Source organism: Netta rufina, assembly GCF_964035555.1.
Source record: "Netta rufina genome assembly, chromosome: 3".
Taxonomy (NCBI): Eukaryota; Metazoa; Chordata; class Aves; order Anseriformes; family Anatidae; genus Netta; species Netta rufina.
In genome coordinates this window covers 57,891,889-57,919,590 of record NC_140125.1, presented here as the reverse complement: position 1 = coordinate 57,919,590, position 27,702 = coordinate 57,891,889, and the positions used below count along the sequence as shown (strand labels likewise).

Genomic DNA, 27,702 nt, shown 5'->3' with positions numbered 1-27,702 from the left:
ACATGCATTTTTATTTCTATTTTTTTCCTTAAGCTGCGTGCATGATGCAACTTTTCCCTTGGCTGGCTTCTAATGCGTTGTGTTCTCAAAGATGAAACAGGAGTGCGTGATATCGATTAATGATGGGTCAAAGTTACCACTTTGCTCTGGGCAGGAGGAGAGAAATGCAGCTGCTGATATCTGGTGTTGCATCACTTGAACAGAGTGGTGTGGTTTTTTTCTGGAAACTCCTTGTTAAACCCGGGCGGCTGCTAATGCAACTTTGGACCCTGGTGAGACGCAGCGGTTGGTAGTGCAGAACACTCGCACCACTTCAACAATCAGCTGTTAAGCAATTAGCTGTCTCAATCTTAATTATAAAGGTACTGCTCCAGCCTATCTCTCTAGGGCATGCACATGATTCTTCTTGAGTTGTTTTGCTTCTTATGGTCTTATGACTGCCTGTGGCCTGCATATGTGCAAGAAGAGCCTTTTTTTTTTTTTTTTTTTATATACCTGTGTAACCTTTCTGCCAAAAAAAATTGAGGGAAATGATTTATTTGGGGTGGAAAAATGAAGCAAATGTTGTCTTTTGGATGAATGGTTTTGTCTGGATGCATTGGGAAAAATGAGGTTGGAAAGAAATGATTGGGAAAATACTGTTTTGAAAAACTTTGCTTATACTAAAAAAAACTAATTGTTGCTGGTTCAGTAAGCAGCAAAAAATAAACTCAGTACACTGAAGGTCATGTCCGAGATACACATTTTTGTCAGGAAGGATTATTCTTTGGAGAAAAATAATTGTTAGTTTTGAAGTCTCGTTTTGGTTAGCAGTTTCCAGGGGTAAAATTGCACTTAATGTCTATGGAGCTGTAACATTGAAGTTTGTGTCTAATGGGGCAAATCTTCCACCCACTTCTGACAAGTGGTCAGTCTGCTGAAAGGCTGAGGCAGGAGGGACTGATTTCCACTTCTTATTTTTGAGGCTTTGGTGAAATAAATGAAAGTGATTGCAGTTGTTTTGAACTGATCTGGTTTGCAGTTGCCTATTAGGAAGCATACTACTGATACAAGTTACCAAATTTGTTTTTTTTGTGACCGTAAATATTAGGGCACAGAGCTGACAAGGCTCCTGAAATACTGGTGATAGTTCTGGCGAACATATTGAAAGGTTTTAATGATCCAAAAATGTAGCTGAACTCAAAATCGGGGGTGGTGGTGTTATTTTTTGTGGATGGGGTTGTAAAAATAGTTCTACAACTCCCAGGGTTCAGTAAGTGTTACAAGCCTCCTTCATTCAGATAATAATTTTGGATCGAGAAAAGTGGGCTTCAGACTGTTTGTGACTCCTGGAAGTGCTTGGTGGACAAAAAGACTCAATTTGATACTCGGGTTTCTTCTGTGTAGCATTATTAACTTGAAAGAGTCGGATCTGGCACGCTGTGGAGGGATGTCAATATTTAGGGGATTGCTCCCCATCTTGTACAGTGGCCTTTTCTGCTTGTTTGCTCTTCCCTTTTTCTCCCCACTCTCTCTGCATTGGGCAAAGGCGCTGATAGGAAGCACAAGAGGCATAGCAGCACCTCGAGGGATGGCTCAGAAAGGGAAGCGGAGATGAGGAAGGATGAGAAGAGGGCTGTAGGCAGGCTGGGGATGCCTGCGAACCCCCAGAGGTGTGGGAAGAGCGGCTGGGGGAGCCTTCAAAGGGTTGTGTGTTGGGAGGGGAGGAAGTGAAGAGCAAATATTTTTGGTGAGTCTTTGTGGAGGTTCATAGTGAGGGTGAGGTAGGGTGATTAGGTCCTCAAGGGTTGGAAAAGAATGGAGCTGGAGAGTAGGAAGCAGGCATGGTAAGAAGTAAGATCTGAGGATGGGAAGAGGGAACGGAGGGGCCCGTGGAGTTGGTGGTGCACTGAGGGCTACGCTCAGGCCCTGCTAGCTAGCCAAGGTTCTTCCTATGCACACGTTACAGACCAATACTTCCTCTGTTTGGACCTGAAATGTTTTTCTTACATGAATTTTAAGATTGAGTTTTATCTTTAACTTCTGCTGTTCATTTTAGAAAGATATCTTGAAAGAAAAACTTTTCATCTTTTTCCAGGCTTGTGCATTTTCTTTCCTGTTCCTTGTTTCTGTTGCCCTACGCCTTTCTCTTCATAATACTTTCTTCAGTCCCTTCAATTGTTTGAAAGGCAACGTATCTCTTAAAAATGTTTCTTTTACTGATTAAAGACTCTTTACATTTTACTTCATTTTGTAAATGCTATTTCTGATTATTACCTTTGCTAATTACCATTAAAATACTCAAGACCCACTTATCTCCCTCAAGAACACTCACCCTTATGGCTTAAAACCAGTGAAAAGGGCTGAAGGGGGGGCTTTGCTCACATTTTGAAAGCAGCTTGTAATCTGAAAATCTCTCTGCAGGAGTCTATTTACTGGGAAAATATGGACAGAAGAAAATCAGAGAAATCCAAGAACGAGAGGCAGCTGAATACATCGCCCAAGCACGAAGGCAGTATCATTTTGAAAGTAATCAGAGGACGTGCAATATGACAGGTAAGACAAGGAAATAGTTACTGTTCTTGATAGCTGGAATTATTCGGGGATTTATACTACATATAGACAGCAATGAATAAGAATTCAAAATCTTAATTAAATACTAGTACATAAATATAGTAATCTTACAGCATCTTACTGAATCTGAAGAACAGAAAATTGAAGAGATTTTGGGGGGTCATGTCAACCCTTAGCTTGAATATACCCATTTATAATCCGTACAAATATAGATACAGGCTATAGTTTTTCTCAGTTAAAGATCCTTGTTATATTGCCCTAAACTGCACATAGTATAAGGTGTGAAGCAGCACCCAGAACTTACAGCACAATTAATTAATTACCTTATTCACTATAGTAAATTGGTAGTAAGCTACACAGATCTTTGTGGGTAACTTTTATTTACAAATAAGAAGCATATCAGTCTAGTAATTCCCTACATTTGAACAGGTAAAAGGTACTTCACTATATGGGGAGCAAAAATGAAAAGTCATTTTATTGTAGTGTTTGTCTTTGGATTGTTTAGAGGTAATGGCTAGAATTAAACAAAAAAAAAAAAAAAATCCCTGTCATTCTTACAAATAGTTTTGAATGGCTTGTATTTCTATAAAACAAATTGGGCAGCATTTTCTTCTGTTGAAATTTGTAATGGCTTCTCAAGTGGCTGCAAATGGATTCTGTGTCCCTTGTTTACCCTGACCAATTTGTATTTTATTTTCATGTTTTCCATTTGGTAGTGCTGGGATTGATTTTTCTGCATGGACTAAGTTTTTCTTTGCCATTCTTTGTGCAAAGTACATACTGTCTGGTAGCATGCATTCCTGTCAAGATTTTTCATATTTTGTTCATGGTATTTATTATGTTACCTGCATGCTTATTTACTGTTTTCTGTTCCCATTGTACAATAGCAGATGAGACCTTGAATCTTCTGAAAGTCAAGGACTTTATCCCACCAGCTTTCCTTTGTTTAAAACAGATCTTTCTCGAGTTTTCTTGTAAAAAATAAATAAATAAATAAATAAAATAAAAAATCAATTTTTTCTTCCCATTTGGAGAAATGCAGCAGTATAGATTTTCACCAGTTCTTCTTCAGCAGAGTTGAAGGCATGTGTATGCAGACCTGCAGGATGTAAGCACATATCTGCAGACAGGCTAGGAAAAGCTATGTAGCCATGTAAAGGCATTTGTGCCCAGAATCATGAGGCAAGCAGGTAATTGTACTTCTGAGTACTTCCAGGATTTCCTATGTTGCTTGTCCTCCCAGCTTTGCATGTTGAGCAAATAGGACCAACACTGTAGCAGCTATTGAGAGAGAGCGGGGTATGTATTTATGATTTTTTTTTATGTTGACAGATTTTGGTTTGTTTTTTTGTATTTTTTTATTTAATAACAGTGCTGTCAATGCTCCCAACACTGAGGGATACCTTAATGCATCAATTAAATTCTGAAAGTCTCACATCTCTTCTTAAAAATAGGTAAGACTGTTTCATTGTGTTAAATATAACTTGTTTTGATCACAAGATATTTTTTTTTTTCAAATTATGTATTTATAATGTAGAGAGAGTCAAGCATTTTGTTTTTGTGTCCCACTGAATCACTTAAAGTATTTTGAAATTACCACATAAATATTTTGTGTCTTGTTAGATATAGTTTGACAGGTATGGTTGGCATTCTACAAACATTACTGGAAATAATTGTTACTTTAAGATGCTGCAATGGGAGCCATGGTTTTTGTTGAGTTTGTTTAGGATAGATAAAGTACTTAAAGTATCTAGTCTTCTCTTAAACTGTATCTTGACCAAGTTGTTGTTGCGTTTGTAAAAATGTTTATGTAATCTCATCGAGGTCAGACATGTTGAATGGTAGTGGAAAGTACCCAAAATGAGTTTACAAATGGAATTGAGCTATAAGAAGCAAAAGGGGCATGTCATAACTTACGACAAATGTCTCCCTGTCAGAAAACACCTTTATTCTCATTATAACTGCAAGAACAAATGGCATATTTTTTAAATACATAAAATGCATAATAGCATACCTTAAAAACTGCTTGGCATTTAGCAAGGAGTAGAAGTGTTATGTAGGAAGTTAACACAGGGTTTCTGACTCACTCAAGGCTGTCTTTTCAGTTTACATCCCACTAACTTATTTATATAGCTTTAACTTAATCTGTCCAGCATTTAATAAATTACCTGTCCTATCATTGTCTTTTTTCAGTCAAAAAAATCTCTTATAATAAACAGAATGTGATATTTAATATAGGAGTTATAGCCTACGTCATGTTTTTGTAATAGTGGATCTGGGAACTGGCTACTGTAATTGAGGATTATTTATCCCAAACAGCAAGAAATCGGAAAAAAAGTTAGCTTCTATGGAACATTTAATATGTTTGCCAAAATAAGAATTTTACTTAATAAAAAATTAACCTGAATGAACAAGAAATGTGGATGATCAAATTTGTCTTCTGGACTGTACAACAAAATATTCTACAAATGCTTGTAGTCCATTGTTCCATGGTAAAGACAAGTAATGGCTTAGTTTATTTTTTGTAGCATATGTTCTTTTATCAAAATATATCTGTTATCTCTGACTTGTTTGACTAGTTGGAGCAGTTTACAGGTACAGTGACGTATTTCTGAATTCCAATAATACATGCAGCTGAGGTCATGAGTATTCTGTAAGCATGGGCATCCATTTAGAGTCTATCTTAGAGTAGAGTTTGTGTCTTAATGCTTCCTTTTTTTTTGACTTACACTTAGAAAGTTTTAAATAGATGCTTACCCTTTTTGATCTGAGAAGAGTTTGAATGAAACAAGGCTTCAGAATTAGCTTTAAAGTCAGTCTTTCAAGGAGCTTTCTTGTGTTGCACATGAAGGTATAGGTTTGTTTTCTTTCCACTTTGATTTCAGAAGATGAATCAAAGGGTTCCCTTCCAGTGTCAGTCAATATATAAAAGGGTAGATGGGGAGTTTTACCTTTCTTAATGTCTCTGAAGATACAGTCTCTTTGTTATATTATCTATGAGAAGATGTTATTATGTTACTATGTTCTTCCTTAAATCAACTGCTTTATCTTGAATTCTTTTCAGTTCTTAAATTTAAATCCTTTTTACATTGCTTTAGTAATTTGGTATGGCTAGGGTTAAGTTGGATGTTGTCAGTCTTCCAAAGAAACTTTTAAACAGGAAGCACCACACAAGACCACTGATGTTCTTGCTCTGTCTGTCCTCCTCTTCTTAAAGCAATGTGATTGAGTGAGATCAGGTGAAGCAGTTGCTGCTGTAGTCCTGCAGGTGTTACCTATCTCCCACTTATTCAGCCTAAACTTTGTTCTAAACCTCTAGTTTAGTTTTGCATTACTTTCTGCCTTGCTTCTGTAGCCGATAATGGTTTTCCAAATAAAGAAATGTGAAATAAAAGTTGAGTAGCAGCTGAGTATTAGTAAGTTGCAGCAAATGAAGACTAAAATATCTGGTTCCATTGTTAGGCTTAATACTCACAGTATTAAGCTGTTACCTGGTTGTTGCCTTATGTTGTGAGGAGAAACTTTGTAAGCATGAGCTCTGTGTTTTGACATAATGGTTGGAAATGTAGTTGGCTGATGTTGACGTATTGGCTTCTTTGTCTTGCTTCAATTGGCATGGAAAACTTACCACTTAAAAGCAAAAGGTGTAGTTTTGAGTCCTGTCATGTGTTTCACCTACAGAAGTATTACTGTATCTTCTCTTTTTTCTTTTTTTTTTTTTTTTTTTTTTTTTTTTTAACTCTTCGTTTGGCTTTTGAATGGCTTTTAAAACTGTTGACTTTGCTTGCATAATGTAAGGTGTGTAAACTGTCCTTGTATGTGCTATGGATCCTTCTTGTATCTCTTCTAGCTATCTTCTTTAAATCTCTCTCTGCTTTCTGGAGTTTAATAGTGCTTTAATAGGTTTAATAGTTTATAATACCTGTTCATTTGCATTATTTGATAGCAATGAGTTTAAAAATTAATTGTTTACATAAGTGATATAATGGGCAAACTAGTGCCGAAGTGCATGTGTTTGTTTCAGAAAGATAAAAACATTCCTTCGTGGTTAACTGGGCCTGTAAGGAGAAATGATTTCTAATGAAAAGTGTGTTCTTTTAATAAATTATGTTACTGTAAAATCTAAGCACAGGCTATTCTGAACCATCTGTGCTAAATATTTAAATACTACTTCTGATCCCAAGAAATTACCAAATGTTTTCCTAAATTACTTTCAGAAATTGTTTCCTCCACAATAGAGATACAGTAGCCATTCTTTACTAACAGTGCTTAACGGAAGGGAATGGTTGATTAAATTTCTTGGATGGTTAGCTTGCTCTTACCTCTGCTACTGCTGCTGTATTGTTAAAATTGCATCTGGTTAGTAGTTTTAAGTAACTTAGGTGGTTCAGATGTCTTTATACACACAGAGTAGGGGACAGGAGGCTGGAGAGCAGCCCCACAGAAAGGGATCTGGGGGTTCTGGTTGACACCAAGTTGAACATGACCCAGCAGTGTGCCCTGGCAGCCAAAAGGCACAACCACATCCTTGGGTGCACTGAGCACAGCACAGCCGGCTGGTCGAGGGAAGGGGTTGTCCTGCTCTGCTCTGCGCTGGTGTGGCCTCACCTCGAGCGCTGTGTGCAGGTTTGGGCATGAAAAGACAACAAGGTCATAAAACTATTAGAGAGCCTCCAAAGGAGGGCTACAAAGATGGTGGAGGGTCTAGAGGGCAAGACATGAGGAGCAGCTGAGGGCCCTTGGTTTGCTCAGCCCAGAGCAGAGCAGGCTGAGGGGAGGCCTCATGGCGGCCTGCAGCTCCCTCACGAGGGGAGCGGAGGGGCAGGCGCTGAGCTCTGCTCTCTGGGGACAGCGACAGGACCTGAGGGAACGGCATGGAGCTGGGACAGGGGAGGGTCAGGCTGGGGGTTAGGGAAAGGTTCTGCACCCAGAGGGTGGTCAGGCACTGGGACAGGCTCCCCAGGGCAGTGGTCACAGCAAAACATTTGGACAACGCCCTCAGCCATAGGGTTTGCTTTTTGGGTGGTCCTGTGTGGAGCTAGGAGCTGGACTCAACGATCCCTGTGAATCCCTTCCAACTCTGGATATTCTTTAATTCTGTACAATCTGCGGTCTTGCTTTTTGACTGCAGAATATATATAGTCTTAGGAATCAGTCAGGTCAAAAAGGTAGATGTTTTTCAAAAGAAAAGGACAAACAATTTATGTGGATGGTGCAAGACTCCTTTTCCACAGATGGTCATGATCTATTTGTTTTTAGATTATCAAGTCTGAACTTTAATAGAAAGCCAGGGAATGGTAAATCCTGTAAGAAGGTAGGATAGAAATTCTGATCCTGTGCTGTTTATGCACAAGTAGATTACCTGGGCATACCTACTGAGCTGAGGTTTGTGTTAAATATACCCAGGATCAATGCCCCAGAAAAGACTTACTGCTTTGTACCATCAGTGGGCTTTTTCTAACTGCTTAGTGTAGGAACTCAAAATTGGTAATATAACTGTATGTCATCGGTATCAATAAACACTATACTTACACATTGAAATGTGAAATTTTTTCCTGTGACTTCGTAATGCATAGTTTATGTACTGTTTTCTTGAATGAGGCAGATCAATGTAGGTGTAATCTGATGTGAATAATTATAATAGTTAAATGAACTTGCCTTAGAGCACTACAGTTTTAGTTAATGTTTATTAATTTCCAAGTAAAATATACAATGGCTAATATTTGCATTTATTTTTCCCACAGGCCAGCAAACAAGTTAGAAATATGGGAGGATTTAAAGATAATAAGTAAGTGTAAATAAAAGATTACATCTACATAATATCTAATATAAATTTTAAAATCTTTTATACCCTTTAAAATGCGCACTTCACACTACAGTGAGTTGTCCTTTCAGTAGATATGAAGATAATGTAGCATACTACGTAGCAAACTCCTCCATGCTCTGCCAAAGCTCCTCATTAAGGATTTTTTTTCATATCCCCCAGGGAAATCAGATGCTCAAAAAACACCTTGAAGAATCTTATTGGCTCTCATGTTACCCTGCTCAACAGAACTTTGTGCAGGCTTTCTGTACCACCACAGAAAAATCACACCTCCCAGAAATGCAGACCAGCCGTTATATGGCCAGTGATATTCTCTTTTTGAGCCCGTTTGAGATAACCACTGCTGTGGTGGTTATGAACCCTATCATTCATCATTTTATGTACTGGCTGGTGAAAGCAGTGGAAGGGAAGCAATAAGAGTGAAGTCAGATAATTATGTAGTGAAACATTACTGAGATGCTTTTATTTTTTTTGTTCACTACTTCTGTTTCCTTAGTGCCATTTGTTATCCCCACCACCACCACTGCCTCTCTGGTTTTCTTTGCTTCCTTAGAGTTTTGCTTCTCCTTGTCACGACACCTCTATAGATCCTGCTTTTGATCTGGTTCGTTTTTCCCTGTGTCTTTGATAATCAGCACTCATCCAAATTTATTTGTCACTTCCCCACATCCTCTGCTACCTGGTGGCTGGTAGCTGATGCTCATTTTCGTTTTCTTTATGTAAATATTATCTGCTTCTGCCTTAGGTAACATTTTTCTTTCTCTGAAACTGCTGTCGTGCCTTCTGTGTCTTGACTGCATGATGAGGACTAACATACTATGTGTATTTCGTGGCCTTATGACGAAGGAGGATTTGGCAGCACTGTTACATGATGCACCTTCTGGAGCAACTTGTACAGCGTGTTTTTTTTTGTTTTGTTTGTTTTTTGTTTTTCCCAAAATAACTTGTGTAACATGCTAAATTATATTAACATAGGACTTTGGGGCACTGGAACAGGCTCCCCAGGGAGCCCCCAGGTCATGGCAGCAACCCTGACAGTGTTCAAGAAGTGTTTGGACAATGCTCTCACACACAGTCTGATTTTTGGGTGGTCTGTGTGGAGACAGGAGCTGAACTAGATGATCCTTGTGAGTCCTTTCCAGCTTGGGATATTCTACAATTCTTGGATTTAAATGGAACAACACTTTAGCTGTAGCTCCTGTACATATTAGACTCATGAGCATTTGGGGCATGTTATGAAAATACATGTTATGACAACCAATGGGAGAAATTGCTATGTATTTAAGAATCATTAGCACTTCTTGAGTCTTGGAGAGTACTCTTCCTCTTGACTTTTTTCATTGACTTTGAAGTATTTTTTTTGTCTCTTTTCAAGGTTTCACAAGAAGTATTGTAGCGGTGTACAGCACCTGTATGCTAGTAGTTCTTTTGCGAGTCCAGTTAAATATTATTGGTGGTTACATCTACCTAGATAATGCTGCGGTCTGCAAGAATGGCACAGTAAGTTTCTTGTTTTGTTTCAAAAGTTGAAATTGCACATTCTTGGAGGTGAAAGAATTATTTAGATAAAAAGGGCATAGCTTGAATGAAACTGAGTTTTCTAAGAGTGAAAGATGTGAAAGCATTACTGATAGTAAGGTATATTGATAAGTTGTTACAGTTCCTAAATTTGGATGATTTGGTGATACTGTTGCTGACAAAATACTAGCAATATCAAATAATACCTTTTTGTCTGCATTTGTATTGCTTAAAGAAAGCTTTTTCATATCTGAACGCCAAACTAAAATAATTTTTGCTTTCATTAGTCATTTTTGAAACAGTAATACTGTATGAATGACCCAAGATACGTAAGCAAGTACGTATAAATGCTTAGCTCATCATAGCTTGTACATTAATTCCCCCAGTTATTTTTTTTCTAGAGTTAAAGAAAAGCATTGTCTTAGAAATGTTTACTATTTTTAAACTGCAAAAGGTCATTTACCTAAATGTTTCTTGATGAGGCCAGGCAAGGTAGAAGAGGTTTTGCTTACATGTTGTATCTGTTGCTCAATAACAGTAAATCCTAGAGTAAGTAAATACGCAGAGTAAGTTGTAAATTGTTGAACAGATCACCTGAAAATAATGGGTGTAAATCTTAATTAGTTGTCATATGCCCCTCTGGGATATCTCTTGCTGAGAGTCAAGGAAAAGCAGCATGTGAAAGCAGGTCTGAGGGTTTAGAAAAGCTTTCATTAGGGAGGCCAGAGATGATGGAGGTCGTGTTTCATTTTGCAGAGTTCAAAAAACTTTTTTAGTCAAGAGGATCTGGAGTAGAAATGTTTCCTTTCTGCAACTTTTCCAGTAGAGGAATGGGTTCACAGGATCAACTCTGAGACACTCTGCTGGAGCAAATGAGGATCCTCTCTCAGTTCCTGAAAGCTCCTGTTCTGTCAGGAGATATCTATGGCTTTGGTTAGGGTTGAGCTTAAATCTCCTATTCCACCAGGTTTAATTCTTAGCATGGTGGAGAGTCTCATTCTATTTGCAATACAATTTTTTAAGAAATTTTCCTATAAAAATAAAAAGTGAAAAAAGATTTTAAAGATTCTTCCATGATACCAAAATGGAAGAGATGTCTATAGCACGGAAGAGAGCAATGCCATAGTACTCAAAAGATCTGTAGGTTGGTGGCAGGAAGGGTGAATCAGAAGCTACAGCCTCCAACTGGTGAGAGAGGATATGCTTTGGGACTCTTGTCTCCCAATTCAAATATGACAGCCTGCAAGTGCACATTTGGATCTTCAGAAAAGTGTCCTGCTATTCCTTGCGGTCTGCCTGAGTATAATGACGGTTGGTGGATGGGCAAGTGCTTGGCCATTACGTTTCTGACTGTGATGATTCACATGTGGTTGGAAGGATGGCCACAGCAAACTGAAAGACTACAGGGAAGTCATGATCTATTTTTGATGTCTTCTTTCTCAATTTTTATTTGAATAAATTTTTAATCTCCTTATTCTGTTTTGAAACTAGCGTGATTAAGAAGGAACCTCTCTTTAGCAGGGAAACCAAATATAGTTGTTTTCTAGAGCTTCATTGATAATGGGGGAATCCATCTGCTACATGGTATTAAAATATTAAGGAAGGTGTTTGTAACCTGTTTGAAGCAGGTTTTGTGTTGTTGTCTACTGTTGATGTGTCACAGAACTTCTTTTTTCCCCACAGACTCCGCTAGCTCCCCCTGAAGTTCAGCAGCAATATTTATCAAGTATTCAGCACCTTTTAGGAGATGGTAGGATGCTTGTTATATATATACCACTACACTTACAAAGTGCTACTTTTTTCTAGACTTGAGTGAAACATTAAAATAATTCTGACACTTTTCTTGTTCTAGGACTGACTGAGTTAATAACTATTGTTAAACAAGCTGTGCATAAAGTTTTTGGAAGGTAAGAGTCTGTATTTTTCTGTGGTTAGCTTTTCGTCTTTACTGTGATGACAGTTCCCAAAACAATGAGTTGTATTAGAATCAAAACCAAGGAAGGCACCACTGACTTTATTCAGACAAAGATTTTGGCAGGCTATGAACCTGACATTGCAAACCAACTTAGCAGACTGGGGTCCTGTTACTTGTGAGCGTATTATCAGCAGATAAACAATGCATCATTACAATGTTGGCTGCAAAATTAACACTTTTTCCTTTCCAGTATTTCCCTTAAGCATGCCCTTTCCCTTCTGGAGCTGGAACAGAAACTTAAAGATATCAGGAAAGTAGTGGAACATAAAGATTCATATCAGAGCGCACCTTATTCTCCCTTATGTCATTATCTGATGCCAGATGAAGAAAACCCCTTGGCTACCCAGGTACTTGCTTCAGTTTTTCACCTGCCTTTGTTTGTTTATTTTGAAGAGGGAGGGGTGCATAACAGTCCTCCAGATGCACCATGGTAACCGTATCTTTGATAAAAGATCGTGCCTCCTCCTTTGTAAGTGAAGTGTCCTTATCTCTTACCTTCTTCAGACTCGATTGAAAACAAGGGTCTTCCTCAGAATGCCAGCTTTGAACTCAGAAACATAGCCAGATTAGTTGCTTTTAGTCTGTGACGTACGCTGTAACATTGTGCAGCTCAATGTGGCCCTAAGCCAAATTGTATTATCTTGTACTTGTGTACCAGCAAAGAGTGTGGTCAATTGTAGCATCTCTGAGAAAGAAGCTTTGCTGGAAGAAAGTGATGGTGTGCTGGAGTTTTTTTGTTGCTTTGGGCTGGAAAATGAAGTCTTGGAGTCAAGGGAAAGGTGCCTCTGATCTCAGTTGTAACATTAAGTTCCAAAATTTTCTGAAGGTGTTCGTCTCCAGCCACATCATGGATTGGTGAAAACTTGTTCTTAATTTGTAATATTGCTGGTATAAAGACGAACTGAGGCTTCAGTGTGTAGCCACATGCATTTATCCTTTAACTTATGCTAACATGCAGTGTTTATGTCAATTTTGGTAGTCAAAAGTAGAAAACATCCTGCTGGATTAGTCTGATATTTCTTGCTAGTACTAAGAACCAAACAATAAAAACACACCACACACACACACACAAAAAAAAAAAGCAATCAGTCTGTGTACATGCATAAATTATAAAGAAATCTGATTTACTATCACAAATCTTTTATTTTAAATAGATTTGACTTAACACTCATCTTGACTTAATTCCATGGTACAAAACTATTCTATTTCTACTCTTAGAGTTGCCAATGCATTTCTCACTAAATAGCATCTGTCTTTGCTTTTTCCAGGCCTGTGGACTCACAGAAAGAGACACTGCTACGATTAAGCTACTTAATGAAACTAGAGATATGCTAGAAAGGTATACAGGAATATTCTCTAAGCATATTAAATTCCTCCCCCCAACTATAGTTTATATAAGACAGTTTCATATAAAAAGCTGGTGAACTTTCATTTGCAAAATGTGACCGTTCAGCCACTGTGTTGCATTAAATATTGATTTATATTCACTGATCGCAGGCTGGGATTTTCAAAATCTGAGCGTTCTGAAATTCATTTACAAAAAGCAGTCCTGCTTTAGTAAGATGACAAGGACATCTTTCCCCTTATCTCTTCCTCACGTTTTCTGTACTTACATAGGAACAGAGGAGTACTTCTCTTCTGTTGTACCAGGGTAAATTGAGTAGTAATTTTATTGCATTTACTTGCTCTGATAAAATGAACATCAGTTTTGGCTTATCAGAATTTGTTTTTAATGCACGGTTTAATGAATGGTCGTATGCATCCTTCTGCAGGAGCTACTGCAGTGAGGCTTTTATGATAAGCATTGAATAGGAGTGAACTGAGCCAAAACATTCTTAGAATTTAACTGCAAGAGATCTGGGGCATTTTAAGGACAGGTCCCTTCTATGTTACTGCTTAGTAAGAAATAGAGAAGTGAGGAATGCTTTAGATTTATGTCTTTGAGTGTTGACTAGTTTGTTGTGGAGACCCTTGGGGAGCCAGTCTCTTGAGATTTGCAGGATTTTTTAGTTTGGAAAAATAAATCCTAGGAATGAAAACAGCACTTATTTACTTTTTCAGTCCAGACTTCAGTACAGTTTTGAGCACGTGTTTAAACAGAGGATTCAGTCAGCTGCTGGACAACATGGCGGAGTTTTTCAGACCTACAGAACAGGACCTGTCTCAGAACGGCTCTGTAAATAGGTGAATGTTTCCTTTTGTTGTGGTTCTTACACCGTAATTCTTTTAACCTCACAGTGAATTCTAAAAAGGGCTAGTGATTATCTTGCCTTGTTGAGGTTCTCATGCTGGAAAGACTTCTGTTTCCTGCTGTTCAAGAATAAATACAGTCTCCTCACTTCAGTCAAGCAGAGCTAGGAGTATGGCATGTTTCTTCTCACCCATGAGCTTGCAAGAATTTTTTTGAGTTAACTTCCCCACTGTTACTTGCAGGTGTAACAGAAATTAGGAGACCTACACTTACCAGGGTTTCCTAGTGCTGTACAGACTGCCTTTCTAGGTTGGAGGACTTATGCCACTGGTGGTGTAGTACTTGCAGTACTCCCGAGAAAGATAGCTCTATAGGCCCCACTTTCTGATTGTTAATTATTGTAGTTCTCGAGGAAGCTGGGTATTGTTGTGGTTCTCCAAATATGTATAAGCATAAGTACCTACTGAGCTTTTGTTTTTTGACTGGTATGCTGAAAAAAATCTAACATTGAGGATCTTCTGCCTCCTCCCAAAGGACTGTAACAATGTAGCTTTAATTCTGAAGTTGGTTTTAAAACAGTGTGTTAGAAATCTGAAAGCTGAGTTCCAATCCTAGAAATATAATTTCTAAAATATTAAAATGAAGACTTTGAATAATAACTAGCTTATAGATGTTTATTTTAATAACTAATGGCTTTTGAGTCATAAGTTTGTATTTAAATGTAGACTATTTGCAATGCATAGAATAAGCAAAAGTCTTTAGGTTGGCTCTCTCTCCTAAGCTTGGTTTTGAGTTTGAAAGTGTGTGATCAGAAACTGACATTTCTAACAACTGTTTACATACAAACACACACAGACTGCAGCTAAATCATGTTTCCCTTGCATGCGATGCAAATGTGAAACTGTGTAATAGGAACACCAAAAGGCAGGATAAAATTTGCTTTGGTAGTTCTCTGTATTCAATGAAAAAGACTTAACAGGGACAAAACCTTCATTTGTATACTCCAGTTTGCGGTCTATGCAAAACTAAGTTCTTCCAACTATTAGTTTTGAAGTAGTCATTATTTAGAATAGTAGTATTCACTGTTTAGTAGTTTTACAGATATCAGAGCGGGTCGAAATCATTATTTTTTGTTCTCTTCTAGTCTTTCCAGTGTCAGTCTTCCTTTAGCCAAGATAATTCCAATAATAAATGGACAGATCCATTCAGTATGCAGTGAAACACCCAGTCACTTTGTTCAGGTAAAAATCTTACTTTATTTAAAATATCCCAAATAAAATCTTGAGATTTTGTACGTTTCTTTTTAGGTGACATACCACGTTTTGTTTAATTTCAATGGTTTAGAGGAAAAAAAAAAAGTAGAAACTGGCATAACTTAAACTTTACAAAAAGTTGTATCTTCCAAAAAGATGTTTCTTTTTTTCCCATGCAATCTCTTCTTTGCACTAAACCGTGCAGAAGCAGAAAAAGGTCTCAACTTGGTTCTATTTGGAGTTCTCTTTATCAACCTTTCTAATGCAAGAAATTTGAGTTAGATCTCTGTGGGAGTGCCAGGTGCTTTTCTCATGATGAGTGCAATCATGCACTGCAGCAAAACCAGAGAGATGGCTGTGTGCTTTTGATTAAGTGGTGGGTGTGTTTTTGATTAAGCAAATTCATTCCTTAAATTTCTTCCAGGACCTGTTGATGATGGAACAAGTGAAAGATTTTGCTGCTAATGTTTACGAAGCTTTTAGTACCCCTCAGCAACTAGAGAAATGAGCTGCACACTAATAGGAATAGATCATGTATTTATAACACAACCCGTGTGACTACTGATGAGATTTGGGTTAATTTTATAATGGTGTAGGAGTGGTAGACCAGCAGAAAGAACATACTGAAAAAACTGAGAGCGAGCCCGTATTTGTTCTATCTAATAGAATTCTGTTTCAAACACCCATTAAAAATATTCTTGTTGAAAGAATCATTGTATGTAAAGACTTTTCTATTAAAAGTTGTTAAACTCTTGCATAATTCATTTGATTATTTTTATTGCATCTGGAAGGCATCTGGTGGCAGTGTTACAACAAGTTATTTAAGAAAAAATAACTTGTTTGTCTGGGGTGTGTTAGGTTTTGGGAAAAACACGAATGACGGTGAGCTAAGAATAGCAGTATGAAGTACGGCTTTTCTATTCTTCCGCCAGATTTTTCTTTCTGTAAAGAAAAACTCTTCTTTCCTTGACTTTACAAGTGTTATTCCAGAGGGTTTCTCATTCTTCAGAAAGCCTTTGCCAACGGATGCACATGCCTCTTGAACAGGCTGGGGGTGGGGGGTGCTCTCTTTGTTACTTAAAAGAATGTGGATTTTTAGAAGTTGTTTATGCTGTTCAAACAGCTACACTGTACACATTGACTTGTAAATATTTTAGCTTAATTTGTATTAATTTTGAGCCCAATTGTCTGTATTGTAATAAAATATTTTAATGTAAAATTTGTGCGTGTGATAACGTTACTAGCAGAAAAGGCAATGCCTTATTGGCCTATTACTTAAAGACAGTAATAGTTCTGCATTTATTAACGTTACTCGGGAAAAAAGTCTACATTAAAACTACTCATGCTTTTTGTTGTCCTGTATCTCCCCCTTTTTGCAAACCTCACATTGCAGGTCTACAATTACTAATCCTGACACATGATGCATTTGGGAATTTTTCAAATTGGACACAATCCACCCTCTGCTTAAGCTGCTGTCTTCCTGCCAAAGCTGAGGATTCCTAGCAACTCCTCATTATTTCTCAAAAAAAAAAAAAAATTGTTGAAATATATGGGGGTTTTGATTGTTTAGTAGTCCACAGAAGGCACCCTGGTAACTGTAAAAACAATGGTTGTAAACAGGAGTCAGCCTTAACCTATGAAATCATACAAAACAAAAAAATAGACAGAATTACTCAAAGGTAGGAGTGTGTAAAAATGAGTGATTCTCATGATGAAGAAATGTACATATGCATTGCCTCCATGCACTGGTAATGAATTCCTCACCTTTATAAGATGGTTTTTGTAGATGCATTATCCGTCTCACCTGAAACTACCAGCTGCTGGTTGTAGCACACAATGGGGAAATTCATTCTTTTCTCTAGAACTGACAGGTTTTCACAATGCAGGTTTGTGGAAGTTAAAATTTCTTTCATTAAAGAAGGTATACAACAAACATACGTGTGCAGTTGTCTGATCTCTTGACTATAAGCTTGATCTAGCTTTTGTTTTCTCATGGCTTTAAAAAAAAAAATCTACTGCCCCTATTCTTCCCTTCCTTTCAACTTGACCTCTGCTTTTTTTTTTTTTTCTGTCCAGCTCCTTGGCAAGGTAGATGCTCAGTTAGTCACACAAGTTCAAAGAAGCAAGTTGTACACAGATATAACAATCTAGTGCTGGATTTCATTTGAGGTTCATTTAATTCCACCCTTTAAAACTTTTTTTTTTTTTATAAAGGTAGTCAAGCAAATAGGAATTAAACAGTGCAGTGAAGAAGATGGGCAGGAAAAAACAAACAAACCCTACTATCTAAGGCTCCAAGGTACGGCTCACTTTACGTCAGTCAGTTGCAAGGTCCAGCCCCACTGACATGGCAGTTGCTTAAGCGTTAACTGAGGTAGAGCTATCATCATTCCCTTTTCTCCTAATGCAATCCATTTCAGTGGCTCCTTGTAGCCAACAAGCTTCACCTGAAATAGAAGCCAACAGGACAATTAGAACAATGGAGTTTTAAAGTGCATATAATTGCATTTTCATCAGGGGAGGCATTCTTCCATCGCTACTATTTGATTATCCATAAATGCTTTTAACAACCAAATTAATGTAACACAATGAATAGAAGTAAAGGAAAAAGATTTGTGAAGTAGGTATGTAAGTAATAAAGCTAGTGATGTTTTGTCTAAATCAGTACTCGGGTCTGTAGGAGGTACATAAATCTTTGTCAGGAGTATCTGGGATGGGATTTGGGTCTCAGCAGGTGGGTAGGTTGTGAAATGCCTGCTTCCTATGGCGGAGCTTGTAGTTGTGAATAAGCATCAACATTTCTTACAGAGTGCAGCCAGAAATTCCAAAGCTGACTGAAGAACCTGCCCCGCTAAAAACAATGTTTTGCAGGGAGACTTGTACGCTAGCTAGTATGAAACGCTAAAAATAGTGGAGCAGCTTAAGGAAACAGTTGAAAATGTCTCTGCCCCTGAGGAACATGATTCTTTTGTGCACAGATAGTCCAGACGCCTCTCTGAAATTCAAGATACATCTACATTTGTATTCTACATGATGGTTGGAGTGCTTTTGAAGTGAGACTCTTCACCTCACAGAGCCACCTCACTAAAAATGAGATATTTTTTCAGATGACACTATACAAGAAGCCACAGTCCAGAAAAACACCATGCATTTCAACAGCTAGTGGACATCGACCGCATGAGACCAGAACTGACCTAAGCCAAAGCAAAGCCTTTAAGTGCAGTAGCGTGGATATTAAGTCCTGAGCACCGTGTGTTCTGCTCTATAATTCTGATTCTAATGGGTCAGGCTACTTGGAGGTGTGGTATCAGCATCCTCAGCTTCTGACCCCTGCTTGCTCTGAAGTGCACATTTAGAGTCACATCCAGTAACCGTTTTACACTCCCAGGCAACCCAAACCTCTGTGTGCGTTCCCTTTGTGCAAGGCTTTCACGTGAAACTACTGGACCATTACAGCAATTACAGGAGCATGAGGGTGCGCATTTATAAAGAAAGGTCATCCTGGGATAGATTCTACAGCGGAAACAAGAGGTGGCTCTGTTGCTTTCCCGCTACTTGGCCTCTTTTTATGATCCTTAGTTTGAAAGCTAAAATATATCCCAGCAACAACTCGGTTTGACTTTAAGAAGAAACATCCCACTGGGACGACTATGACAAGGAAGGTCCCAGAACAAAAAAATAACATTTTGCTGGGTCTCTTCCAAAGTACTCTGTATGCATTCCCAAAGATGCCAGAAACTAAAATAAACACTGATGGAACATGACAAATCCTGGAGTTGTTTTCCACATCCCTTCAGAGCATGTTCATTCCTTGTAACATGTTAAAAAAAAACCCTCACAGTTCTAAACACAGGGTACGAAGAGTCTTTTTACCTGTGTTTCCCCAAGCTTAGCCTGTGGCTCACCAAGTTCCAGAGCCCCAGAGATTGGCCAGTTAAGGAAGATGGCATTAACTTTGCCTTCTGTAGGTCTGAATGTGTACCTGTTGGAAATGGGGAACAGAAACATATTTCAGTCTTGTAAATTTTCTGAAGCAATCTATATCATTCTTTCAAGACTGGAAAAAAAAGATTCGCAAAGTCAGCGTTAATTACATTTTCACATGCATAACTTCCACTTCATACAGTCTATACAGTTTATTAAAGTACTTTTCTTTGAAAATATATTCGGACAAACTAGAGGTAATAGAGGTTATTCAAAAAGTTTATTTAGAAGTAAACGTTCTAGGTTAGAAGTAAACACTCTAGTAACTTTAGCAAGCTTTTATAATTCTGCTTGGAGCAGGACTAAAGAAAGCCAAGTGAGGCAGAGAAGAGGGTCAGAACAAAAGCCTCATGGATCGCGACGGAGCTGTAACAGCTAGGAAGCACAAAGGCACAGCAGAGCTCAGAGGCTGGCTGAGCTTTTCACTGACCAAACAATTGCTATTATTTTCCTGTGCGTTTTTACCTTAAAAAGAAATATATTCTTCTAGTTTTCTAGATCTCTAGTTTCTTTCTCTCCTCTCTAAAGATAAAGCATTCCTATTATACAGATAAACACCACCTCATAGCAGTTTTACGTGTCTGGATATTTTATTTACTATTTTTTGTTGTTTCTGCTGCCAGCTCCACTAATAAGCACAAGATCATTAAGGAAACTCTTGCAACCATCCCTTCAGCCTTGGCATCATCCCATTAGTACATTCTCAGACACCCACTGTCCACCTACATTTTTATACACACTTCCATGCAGTTTCTTAAATAGACAAAAGGGTTCATTTCTTCAGAGCACACAAAGCAAGCTGGTGCTTTCCGTAGTATCACACCATGAAGAATTCAATAATTTCCTCACACACCGCTGTACACAGCCTGTATATTGGTTCAGTGGCCTTACCATACGCCTGGTGTGACCGTGTCGTTCTGTGCTCTCCACGGCTTTGTTCCATAGATGGCTTCTCCATTGACTTTCAGCCAGGCACCCATTTGCCTCAGGCGTTCCTCAAATATAACAGCGATGCGACCGTCGTGAGTGGGCCCAATATTCATCAGGAGATTTCCTCCACAAGACACTGTTTCTACAAGTTGCTGAAATGTTTTTAAACACATACACAGAACATATGGTCACGGCAAATTAAATTTGAAGTTCTTACTAAAGCCTGGTGTGCTCCTTCAGAATGATGGATTGGGCTAGGTGCATTACTGCTGCGTGCTCAGGCTTTGGATGCCATCCCAACAGCCAAGACAAAATTGAAGCTCCCATAAAACAAAGCTCTGCTGTCAATTTGCGTGGCAGGAAGTAGCCCCAACTACATTTTCACACCAGTATGTCTGACTGAATCTACATTAGAATCAGATCCTACAACTTTTTAACATTTTGACTTCTCAATTTCATGAGAAATTTCTCCATAGAACAGGCAGAGGATTATTTCTCTGCATGAGAGGAAAACAGGGCTAGTAGATGCCACTTCACTTTTGACTGAAGGTGGGAAAAGCAATTTCATACTTTTCCTCTGTGTGATGCTTTCCCTGTTTTACGGGGACATCTGTAAAACACTATGAAGCTCTACATGTTTAGTATTTTTCATAAAATATTCAGAAGAAAATGAAGCAGTCTCAATAATTTATGTAGAAAAGAATAAATCTCGTCTCTGAGAGTACTATTAGGATCTACCTAGTAGTCTACCTTTTGCAAATGGAGCCAGTGACAGAATGGGTGTTCATTTTTATGCACAGTAGTCATAGACCTTAGTGCCTGTAAAACTCACATTGTACATAACTATTTCTATAACACACAATGCACAGACTGGGATTCAAATGAAGTGTTCCTACTATTAAGAGTGGGATGGAAGAGGATGGAAAAGGGGATGGAAGATTGAATGTGTTTTCATGTCTGTGCACATGGTAGCAATAAAAAAAATCCTACACCTAATCTAGATTTTCAAAGGGTTCATTCATCCAGGAGCACAGCTTTTCCCAGACCTATTAATCCATGAAGCAACTTAAACAAGAGGAGGCAGGCAATTTTACTAATACTTTTTTTTAATCTCATCTTCTTAAGATCACATGTTCACCGAGTCTACGCTAGTGCCATACTATAAACTTAACAATCTGCAAATAGATTGATGATCCTTCTAGGAAGTCCATAAATGTGTTTCCATCCACACTGGCCTCCAGAGATCAGCCTGAGATACACAAGTCTGAGGAACAGACAACTGGAGACAAGCTATTGAATGAATTTAAGACCTCCTCCTCTGAAGAAAGGTTACTTCAGTTTGAAATTATCTTTTGCAAAGACAATACAAAGGACAGATTTGGATTAAGCAACAACAGTCTTCCTCTTCACTAGCTGAGTTTTCCAATTAAATGCATTTTATCTGAAAGTTAAGTCTTCCTTTCATTCAGTTTTTCCAAGCTTCAAATCTTCTTTTTTAATACCTTAGACTAGCTAATGGAATCAATTTTCCATTAACACGGGCTATCTATGTGTCTGGGAGTTTTTTGTTTTCATTTTTTCTTTTTTTTTAAATATGAAGTAGAATGGAAGGCAAGTTTCTAGCTACCAGGTGAAAGACTGTTGAGTTATAAAACATTTCTAGCTAGAAGGGGGAAAAAACATAGCCTTCAAACAGGAGTCTCTGTGAAACTGCAGCTGTTTGCTTCTTGTCAACTCAGAAGTGCAGTTACTAGAAAAAAATCCTAGAACAATGATTATCCAGATCAGTCTGTGACCAGTTCCTCACACAGAGAATAGCTTGTAAGAAACTGACTGAATTTTTACTAGCTAGTATTTTTCACAGTGTTTTCTATAACATTAGTAAGAATTACACAGCTATTCCATGCTGCCATTGTTAGGCTGCAAATGAACAAAATTATTTCATTGTTTCATTATTTAATTAATAATTTTCATTAAAACAGATGTATAATTGAAATGTACAGTCTAGCACAATAACCAGGAGTTGGAGGCAACTCCTTTGCCCCACCGTACCTTCACCAGTTCCTCAATTGTGAAGTAATCGTCGAGTTTCGCGTTCCTCCTGTACCCCCATGACCACCTGTCAATGGTCATGCAGTTCTCCCACTTGTGAGGCAGAAGGTGTCCGGGGTTGTATCGGTCACTGCACGTGTAGAAGCCACCGTGCTTACAGATGCTGCCGAGTCCCCAGCGGTCATTGGTCACAACGGTGTCCCGAACTGGGCTGAAAGCAAGGAATGCTTAAGTTTATGATTTTTATTCTAGAAATTACAGTCACAGCTAGCATCATCTCTCCCCACCACCCACCACGTCCCTCCCAGAAACTAACATTCTGATGACTTCTGCACTATTAATTCATTACTATTAGTTTAAGTGCAATTTCAGGAATCCAATTCTCATCCTTTTCTAGTAGAAAGTCCAGCTTGGCATTGTTGGGGAAATATGCTGCAGACTTTCATAGAAGGCCTGCCAGAAAGCAGTCTGCTCTTCATATCCACTGCCAGATATTTGGGGTGTGTTGACAACAATGCACCCTATTCTCAAATTATCCCCCTATCCTGTTTGCCTATGCAGCAGACAATACTTAGGAAAGAAAATGATTAGATAGAATAACCATTGCCATCTTAACTGATGAACTTGCAAACATGGTTTAAAAAAAAAAAATAGTATGAAAGTCCTTTTCTAAAGTAAGCTTCAATAGTTTTAGGGAAGACCTGGACTCCTGGCACACTGAGTTTCAAGAAAATTAAGATTTAATGAAGTCCCCATAAGTAGAGGTAACAGGTTCCACAAAATACACAGAAAACGAGACAAACTAGACACAGAGCAGAATTTCAGATTAGGAGCTAAAATAGCATCATGATACACCTGTCATTATACAGCCAAGCTAGAAAGCCAGTGCTGTTCCAGTAAGTATCTGGTGCATTTCCATCCCCATCAGACCAAACTATTTCTGGTTGGTACTTGGTCACAATTTCATAGAGTTCTGGTAATGATTTACTGGTTGGAAACTTTCTTGTCTTGAAGACGTTGGTGGCATCTTCACAGAAGAGAGGATTAAACCATTCAAACAAGGAGTGATACAACCCAAAACGCAAGTCGGTCCTGTTTCTAACAGACGTTGCAAGTTCAGCCACAAGATCTCGTTTTGGTCCCACATCAACAGCATTCCAGTTCCAAGAATACTTGGAACCCCACAAAGTAAAGCCTGCAAAAAGATAATTAAAAGGTAAGAAAGAGAAGCAGAAGAGGGGACATAACAGTTCTTCCTTCTGGGAAGTAATTTTACAAATGTGTTGCAAATAAATAAATAAATAAATAAATAAATAACCATATTAGTACATTTATTATTTTTATTTATTTATCATGGTATAAAGTATGCCTATAATCTGTTTACGCATTGTGGCAGTAGCCCTAACATTAGAATACAATGCCTGATACATTTATATATTTTATACACAAACGTGCATTTTCTAGTACTGGACTGCTTAGAATAATTATTCCTTCCTCTTTCGCTGTTCACTCATACAGATGTCCCAATTAAATTAACGAAAAATGCAGCAACTTCTGAGGCAACTAGAGTTTCACGCAATGCAGTAAATATGAACTCTGAATACACATTCAACAACTGGAAGATGAAACACTGTTGCAAAATACACAAGCTATCATTTTCATTCAGGTTATGTTCCTCCCTTGTGTTTACATCTTATGCAAATGTTCACTAGTCATTTGTCTTGACATTTAGAACGGCTCAGTACATGTATATAAGCAGAGTGCAAAACCTCCTGAAACTGCTTTTAAAGTATCAGCATTAAGTATCAGGAGAGATTTCACTTTTCAGGCATTTGGCAATCCAGCCTGAGCACTTCAGGTACTACTGCGCTGCAGACTTAAGCCACTGTCAGAGGAGCTCTGCTCTCACCTTCACGCTTATTGCCTAATAAATCTTGCAGTATTTTTGTGAACTGGAAATGTGTAATCATATCAACCAAAGATAAACAAGCTAAAAATTCATGCCCAAGGCTACAGGACAGACTAAATGAATCTTGGTTCTTTTGAAGTCAGTGGAAATTACGCCACTCTCATCATCAGGATCAGGATTTTGTTTGTCAGAGATGGAATTAAAATTCACACGTTACTAGCTGAGCCCACATCTCCCCAAACACATTCACTAAATGCACTGTCATATTGCTGCTTAGTATTTTACACTTTTCTTCGATATTATGTTGCCTTCTAACCACTTCCTTTTCTTTACTTTTCTCTGCAGAGTATCTTGACTCTTGGAACATACTGCTGAATTCCCTGGGGAAACCCACAAAGCTAGTTAACTGCCTGTACACAGCAGCTCTCTGTACATGAAACAGTGCAGGATGCACTTTTGTGCTTGCTTGAGCAATAAATTACACAACAATCAGAAATTAACTCATCTAGAAGCTGACCCTACTTGACCCCACCACTTCAGACAGTCTTACCTATAAGAAGAGAAACAGGGCACATTCTATTCTTCCTTCTATGCAAGCCTCATGACCATACCATAGCTTTGTGTGTTAGAGTCAGGAAAATGCATACATTTCCTAGGCATTTTTAAACTCATGGCTTGGTCAGGGCAGGTAACTGTAGCTTTCTCTTTCTCTCTCTCCTAGTAGGCCAGGAAGTCAGGGGGATTTTTCTTCAGTTAACAGAAATGCAACAATTGCTAACATTCACAAGCTTTCCACTTACCTTCATGATGTTTTGAAGTTAGGACCACATATTTTGCACCTGAAGCCTGCAGAATATCTGCCCACTGGTTGGGATCAAAGAATTCTGCTGTAAACATTGGCCCAAAATCTTCGTAACTGAACCCAGGTGGGTAGTTTGCCTCCATAAATTTCACATAGGGCTCTCTCTTTTCCTTCTGCCAGTACCACCTACAAAATACAGATAAAAACCACATATGCTGGTGATGTTTTAGACAAAGAAGGCAGAACTGAAATGATCAGCTCTTACGTGTGTTCATGCTGAGTAGCACATGACACTGGCAACCAAATAAAATTGCTTCAGAACCTAGCAGTATTGCTAATAAAAGACTTCCTTTTCTCTGTCCTCTTTCCCCATGCTCTGCTTCCTTTACTCATTTCACTTTGGAAAGGTCCCAGAATTTCACGTGTTAAGTCCTCATCCAGCAATGTCACTACTCCAACTGTTCCCTTACACAACAAGGTTTGGAGCTGCTCTGTGGCCTGAAGGTGGGCTCTCACCCTCACCATGGGCAGAGCTCATAAACTGCCAATAGAGCACTATTTCTTTTTCGGACTGCTCTTTCGCTCTCTCCCCTAGAAATGAAAAAGGGATTCCAAAGACAGCATGCAACAGTCCTTACAGAATGAACAGCCTTATTGCTGGAAGCCTTCTCACAATATATGTTGTGATTGCTAATATTTAGGGGAAAAGGGTTTGAAAGCATTCACCTTCCTGTGAATTAAGCCAAGCAGCAAAGCTCCTGTTGGCAAATTAAGGCATACATGAATACAGTTTGAAAATGAAGGAAAAAAAAAAAAAAAAGGAATAAAAAAGAAAAAAACAAAGGAAAAAAAGAGGAAGAAAAAAAGGAAAGAAAAAAAATAAAAGGGAAAAAAAAAAAAAAAGAAGAACAGAATCTGAATGTCTGAAATGTGCTTCTCTCTCCTGTCCTGAGCTGGTCTCTGACCTCAGCTTTGCATGACCACAGCAGCTGCACGGAACTTGTTGTAACCTTCCCAAACAGACTTCAGCATAAGCAAGCAATCTCTAGCAGCCAATGAGGGGAAAAAAACAAAAAAAAACAAAAAAAAAGAAAAAGAAAAAAAAAAAAGAGGCCGTGACAGTCTTCCTTCATGCGAGAACCTGAAAAAAAAAAAAAAAAAACTCTGATTTTAAAGTATGTAATTGCATAAAGAGAGGTAACATCCTTCCTTCTTTTAATTTGTCAACAGCTGGCTAACAACATGAACACTTGTGCTCTGGCAGGATTATGTTTTAGAACCGTACAGACCACGGCTGTGCAGCTCTGAAGGGAAGAAGGCAGAGTGGGTGACCATAGGGGTTTTTGACCTTCCCTTTGAAGCTGTCAGCAAAGGACCTCAGCCACCTGACTGTGCATGCTGCCAGAAGGCCCTGAAGCAGCTCCACACCTATACATACCTAAGGATGGGAGGCAACGGGGACATAAACAACTTTATCAACTAAGAAGAACCGGGGATTGTTTTTAGAAGAACAACAGAAAATTAATACTTGAGCCTGAATCTGTGTATGAATCCTACTCTGGGAGCACAGCACTCAGAGTAAGGCTTGATCCAAAACCTAGCTTTTTTTTTTTTTGCCCCACAGAGTCGTTACTTCGTAAATAGAGCATACATTAAAAAACTCCTGGTATCCTTAAACATAACTCTGTAAAGATGAAGCCAAATACTGCCTTCAAAAAACAGTGGTTTGCTTACACGGAAGTTGATTCGTTTTACGATTGTTGCATTTAAACTTTCCGGTAGCTCTGCTGGAGAGCTGTTAACCTTCACGCTGTACATGATGCAGGGCGCCTCGTTCCAAGTCCTACAGGAAGCATTTAGTAGAGAAGGGAAAGAAGGTGGCAAAACAAATGGCCACAGCCAAAGGGCCTGAGCCAGCGAGCACTCAACAAACCCAAGGTTTCATCCAGCCTTTTAACTATAATTATTTGAAGGATCTGGGCTTTAGGTTAAGTGGAGAGCAGTGCTTAATAATACCAAATAAAACCAGCACAAAAGGTGCAGAGGAAAGCAGCAGGCAGCGTGCCAAGCAAGGGAGGCAATGTGGGGAGTGACGGGCTTCACAGGGGCTGCTCGAAACCCTCTCTCTGAGGCTGTGGGATCTATAACACCTGTCCCGCACAGATCCTGGGGCAACCTGCTCCTTCTGACCCTTCACTGTGGCACCTGAGCAGTCTCCCTCTGCTGCTTTATCTCCTTGACGAGCACCCTCCAGCTCAGGTCCCCCTGCTCACCGGGTGGCTGCCGTTAGCCCACCCGCTCAGCAGTGCCAGGGCTGCACGCACACCTGGCCGTGTGTACCAGCCTCATTCTCCTCCTTAACCAGGGCCACGAAGCCCGAGGTCTCTCTGCTCGACCCCACCTGGGGTACAACCCCCTTGGGCTGCGACCCCCGTCCCCGAAGCGCTGCTCCCCGGGGGCCGCCATTTCGGGGGCGGGGGGCGAGGGCGAGGCGGGGAGCTCACCAGAACCACTCGCTGCCGAAGCTGGGCACCGAGAACACGCCCCAGTGGATGAAGACGCCGAATTTCGCCTCGTCAAACCAGGCGGGCAGCGGCCGGGCGTCCAGCGAGCCCCAGGTGGGCTCGTAGCGGGGCCGCCCCCCCAGCAGCCCGGGCAGCCCCAGCAGCAGCAGCAGCCCCAGCGGGGCGGACATGGCGGCGGCAGGCGGC

At 39.2% G+C, this 27,702-nt stretch overlaps 2 protein-coding genes across 2 annotated transcripts in view; one reads left to right on the top strand and one right to left on the bottom strand.

Annotated features, from left to right (window-relative positions):
• Nucleotides 1–16,074, top strand: part of PEX3 (peroxisomal biogenesis factor 3) — a 19,686-nt gene extending 3,612 nt beyond the window's left edge. Inside the window, exons 2-12 of the mRNA XM_084284601.1 lie at nucleotides 2,404–2,535; nucleotides 3,926–4,007; nucleotides 8,298–8,341; nucleotides 9,753–9,877; nucleotides 11,579–11,645; nucleotides 11,748–11,802; nucleotides 12,061–12,217; nucleotides 13,139–13,209; nucleotides 13,932–14,054; nucleotides 15,206–15,302; nucleotides 15,739–16,074. Of these exons, the coding sequence (XP_084140727.1) occupies nucleotides 2,404–2,535; nucleotides 3,926–4,007; nucleotides 8,298–8,341; nucleotides 9,753–9,877; nucleotides 11,579–11,645; nucleotides 11,748–11,802; nucleotides 12,061–12,217; nucleotides 13,139–13,209; nucleotides 13,932–14,054; nucleotides 15,206–15,302; nucleotides 15,739–15,822 (1,037 nt within the window). The 3' untranslated portion in view covers nucleotides 15,823–16,074. The remainder of the gene's footprint in view (nucleotides 1–2,403; nucleotides 2,536–3,925; nucleotides 4,008–8,297; nucleotides 8,342–9,752; nucleotides 9,878–11,578; nucleotides 11,646–11,747; nucleotides 11,803–12,060; nucleotides 12,218–13,138; nucleotides 13,210–13,931; nucleotides 14,055–15,205; nucleotides 15,303–15,738) is intronic.
• Nucleotides 15,736–27,702, bottom strand: FUCA2 (alpha-L-fucosidase 2). The gene is made up of 7 exons (XM_084284600.1): nucleotides 27,496–27,702; nucleotides 24,990–25,177; nucleotides 23,136–23,475; nucleotides 22,281–22,491; nucleotides 20,190–20,380; nucleotides 19,188–19,296; nucleotides 15,736–17,761 (listed from the first exon to the last, which is right to left on the bottom strand). Exons 1-7 carry the CDS (start codon nucleotides 27,684–27,686, stop codon nucleotides 17,621–17,623), a joined length of 1,371 nt encoding a protein of 456 aa, XP_084140726.1. The 5' UTR covers nucleotides 27,687–27,702; the 3' UTR covers nucleotides 15,736–17,620.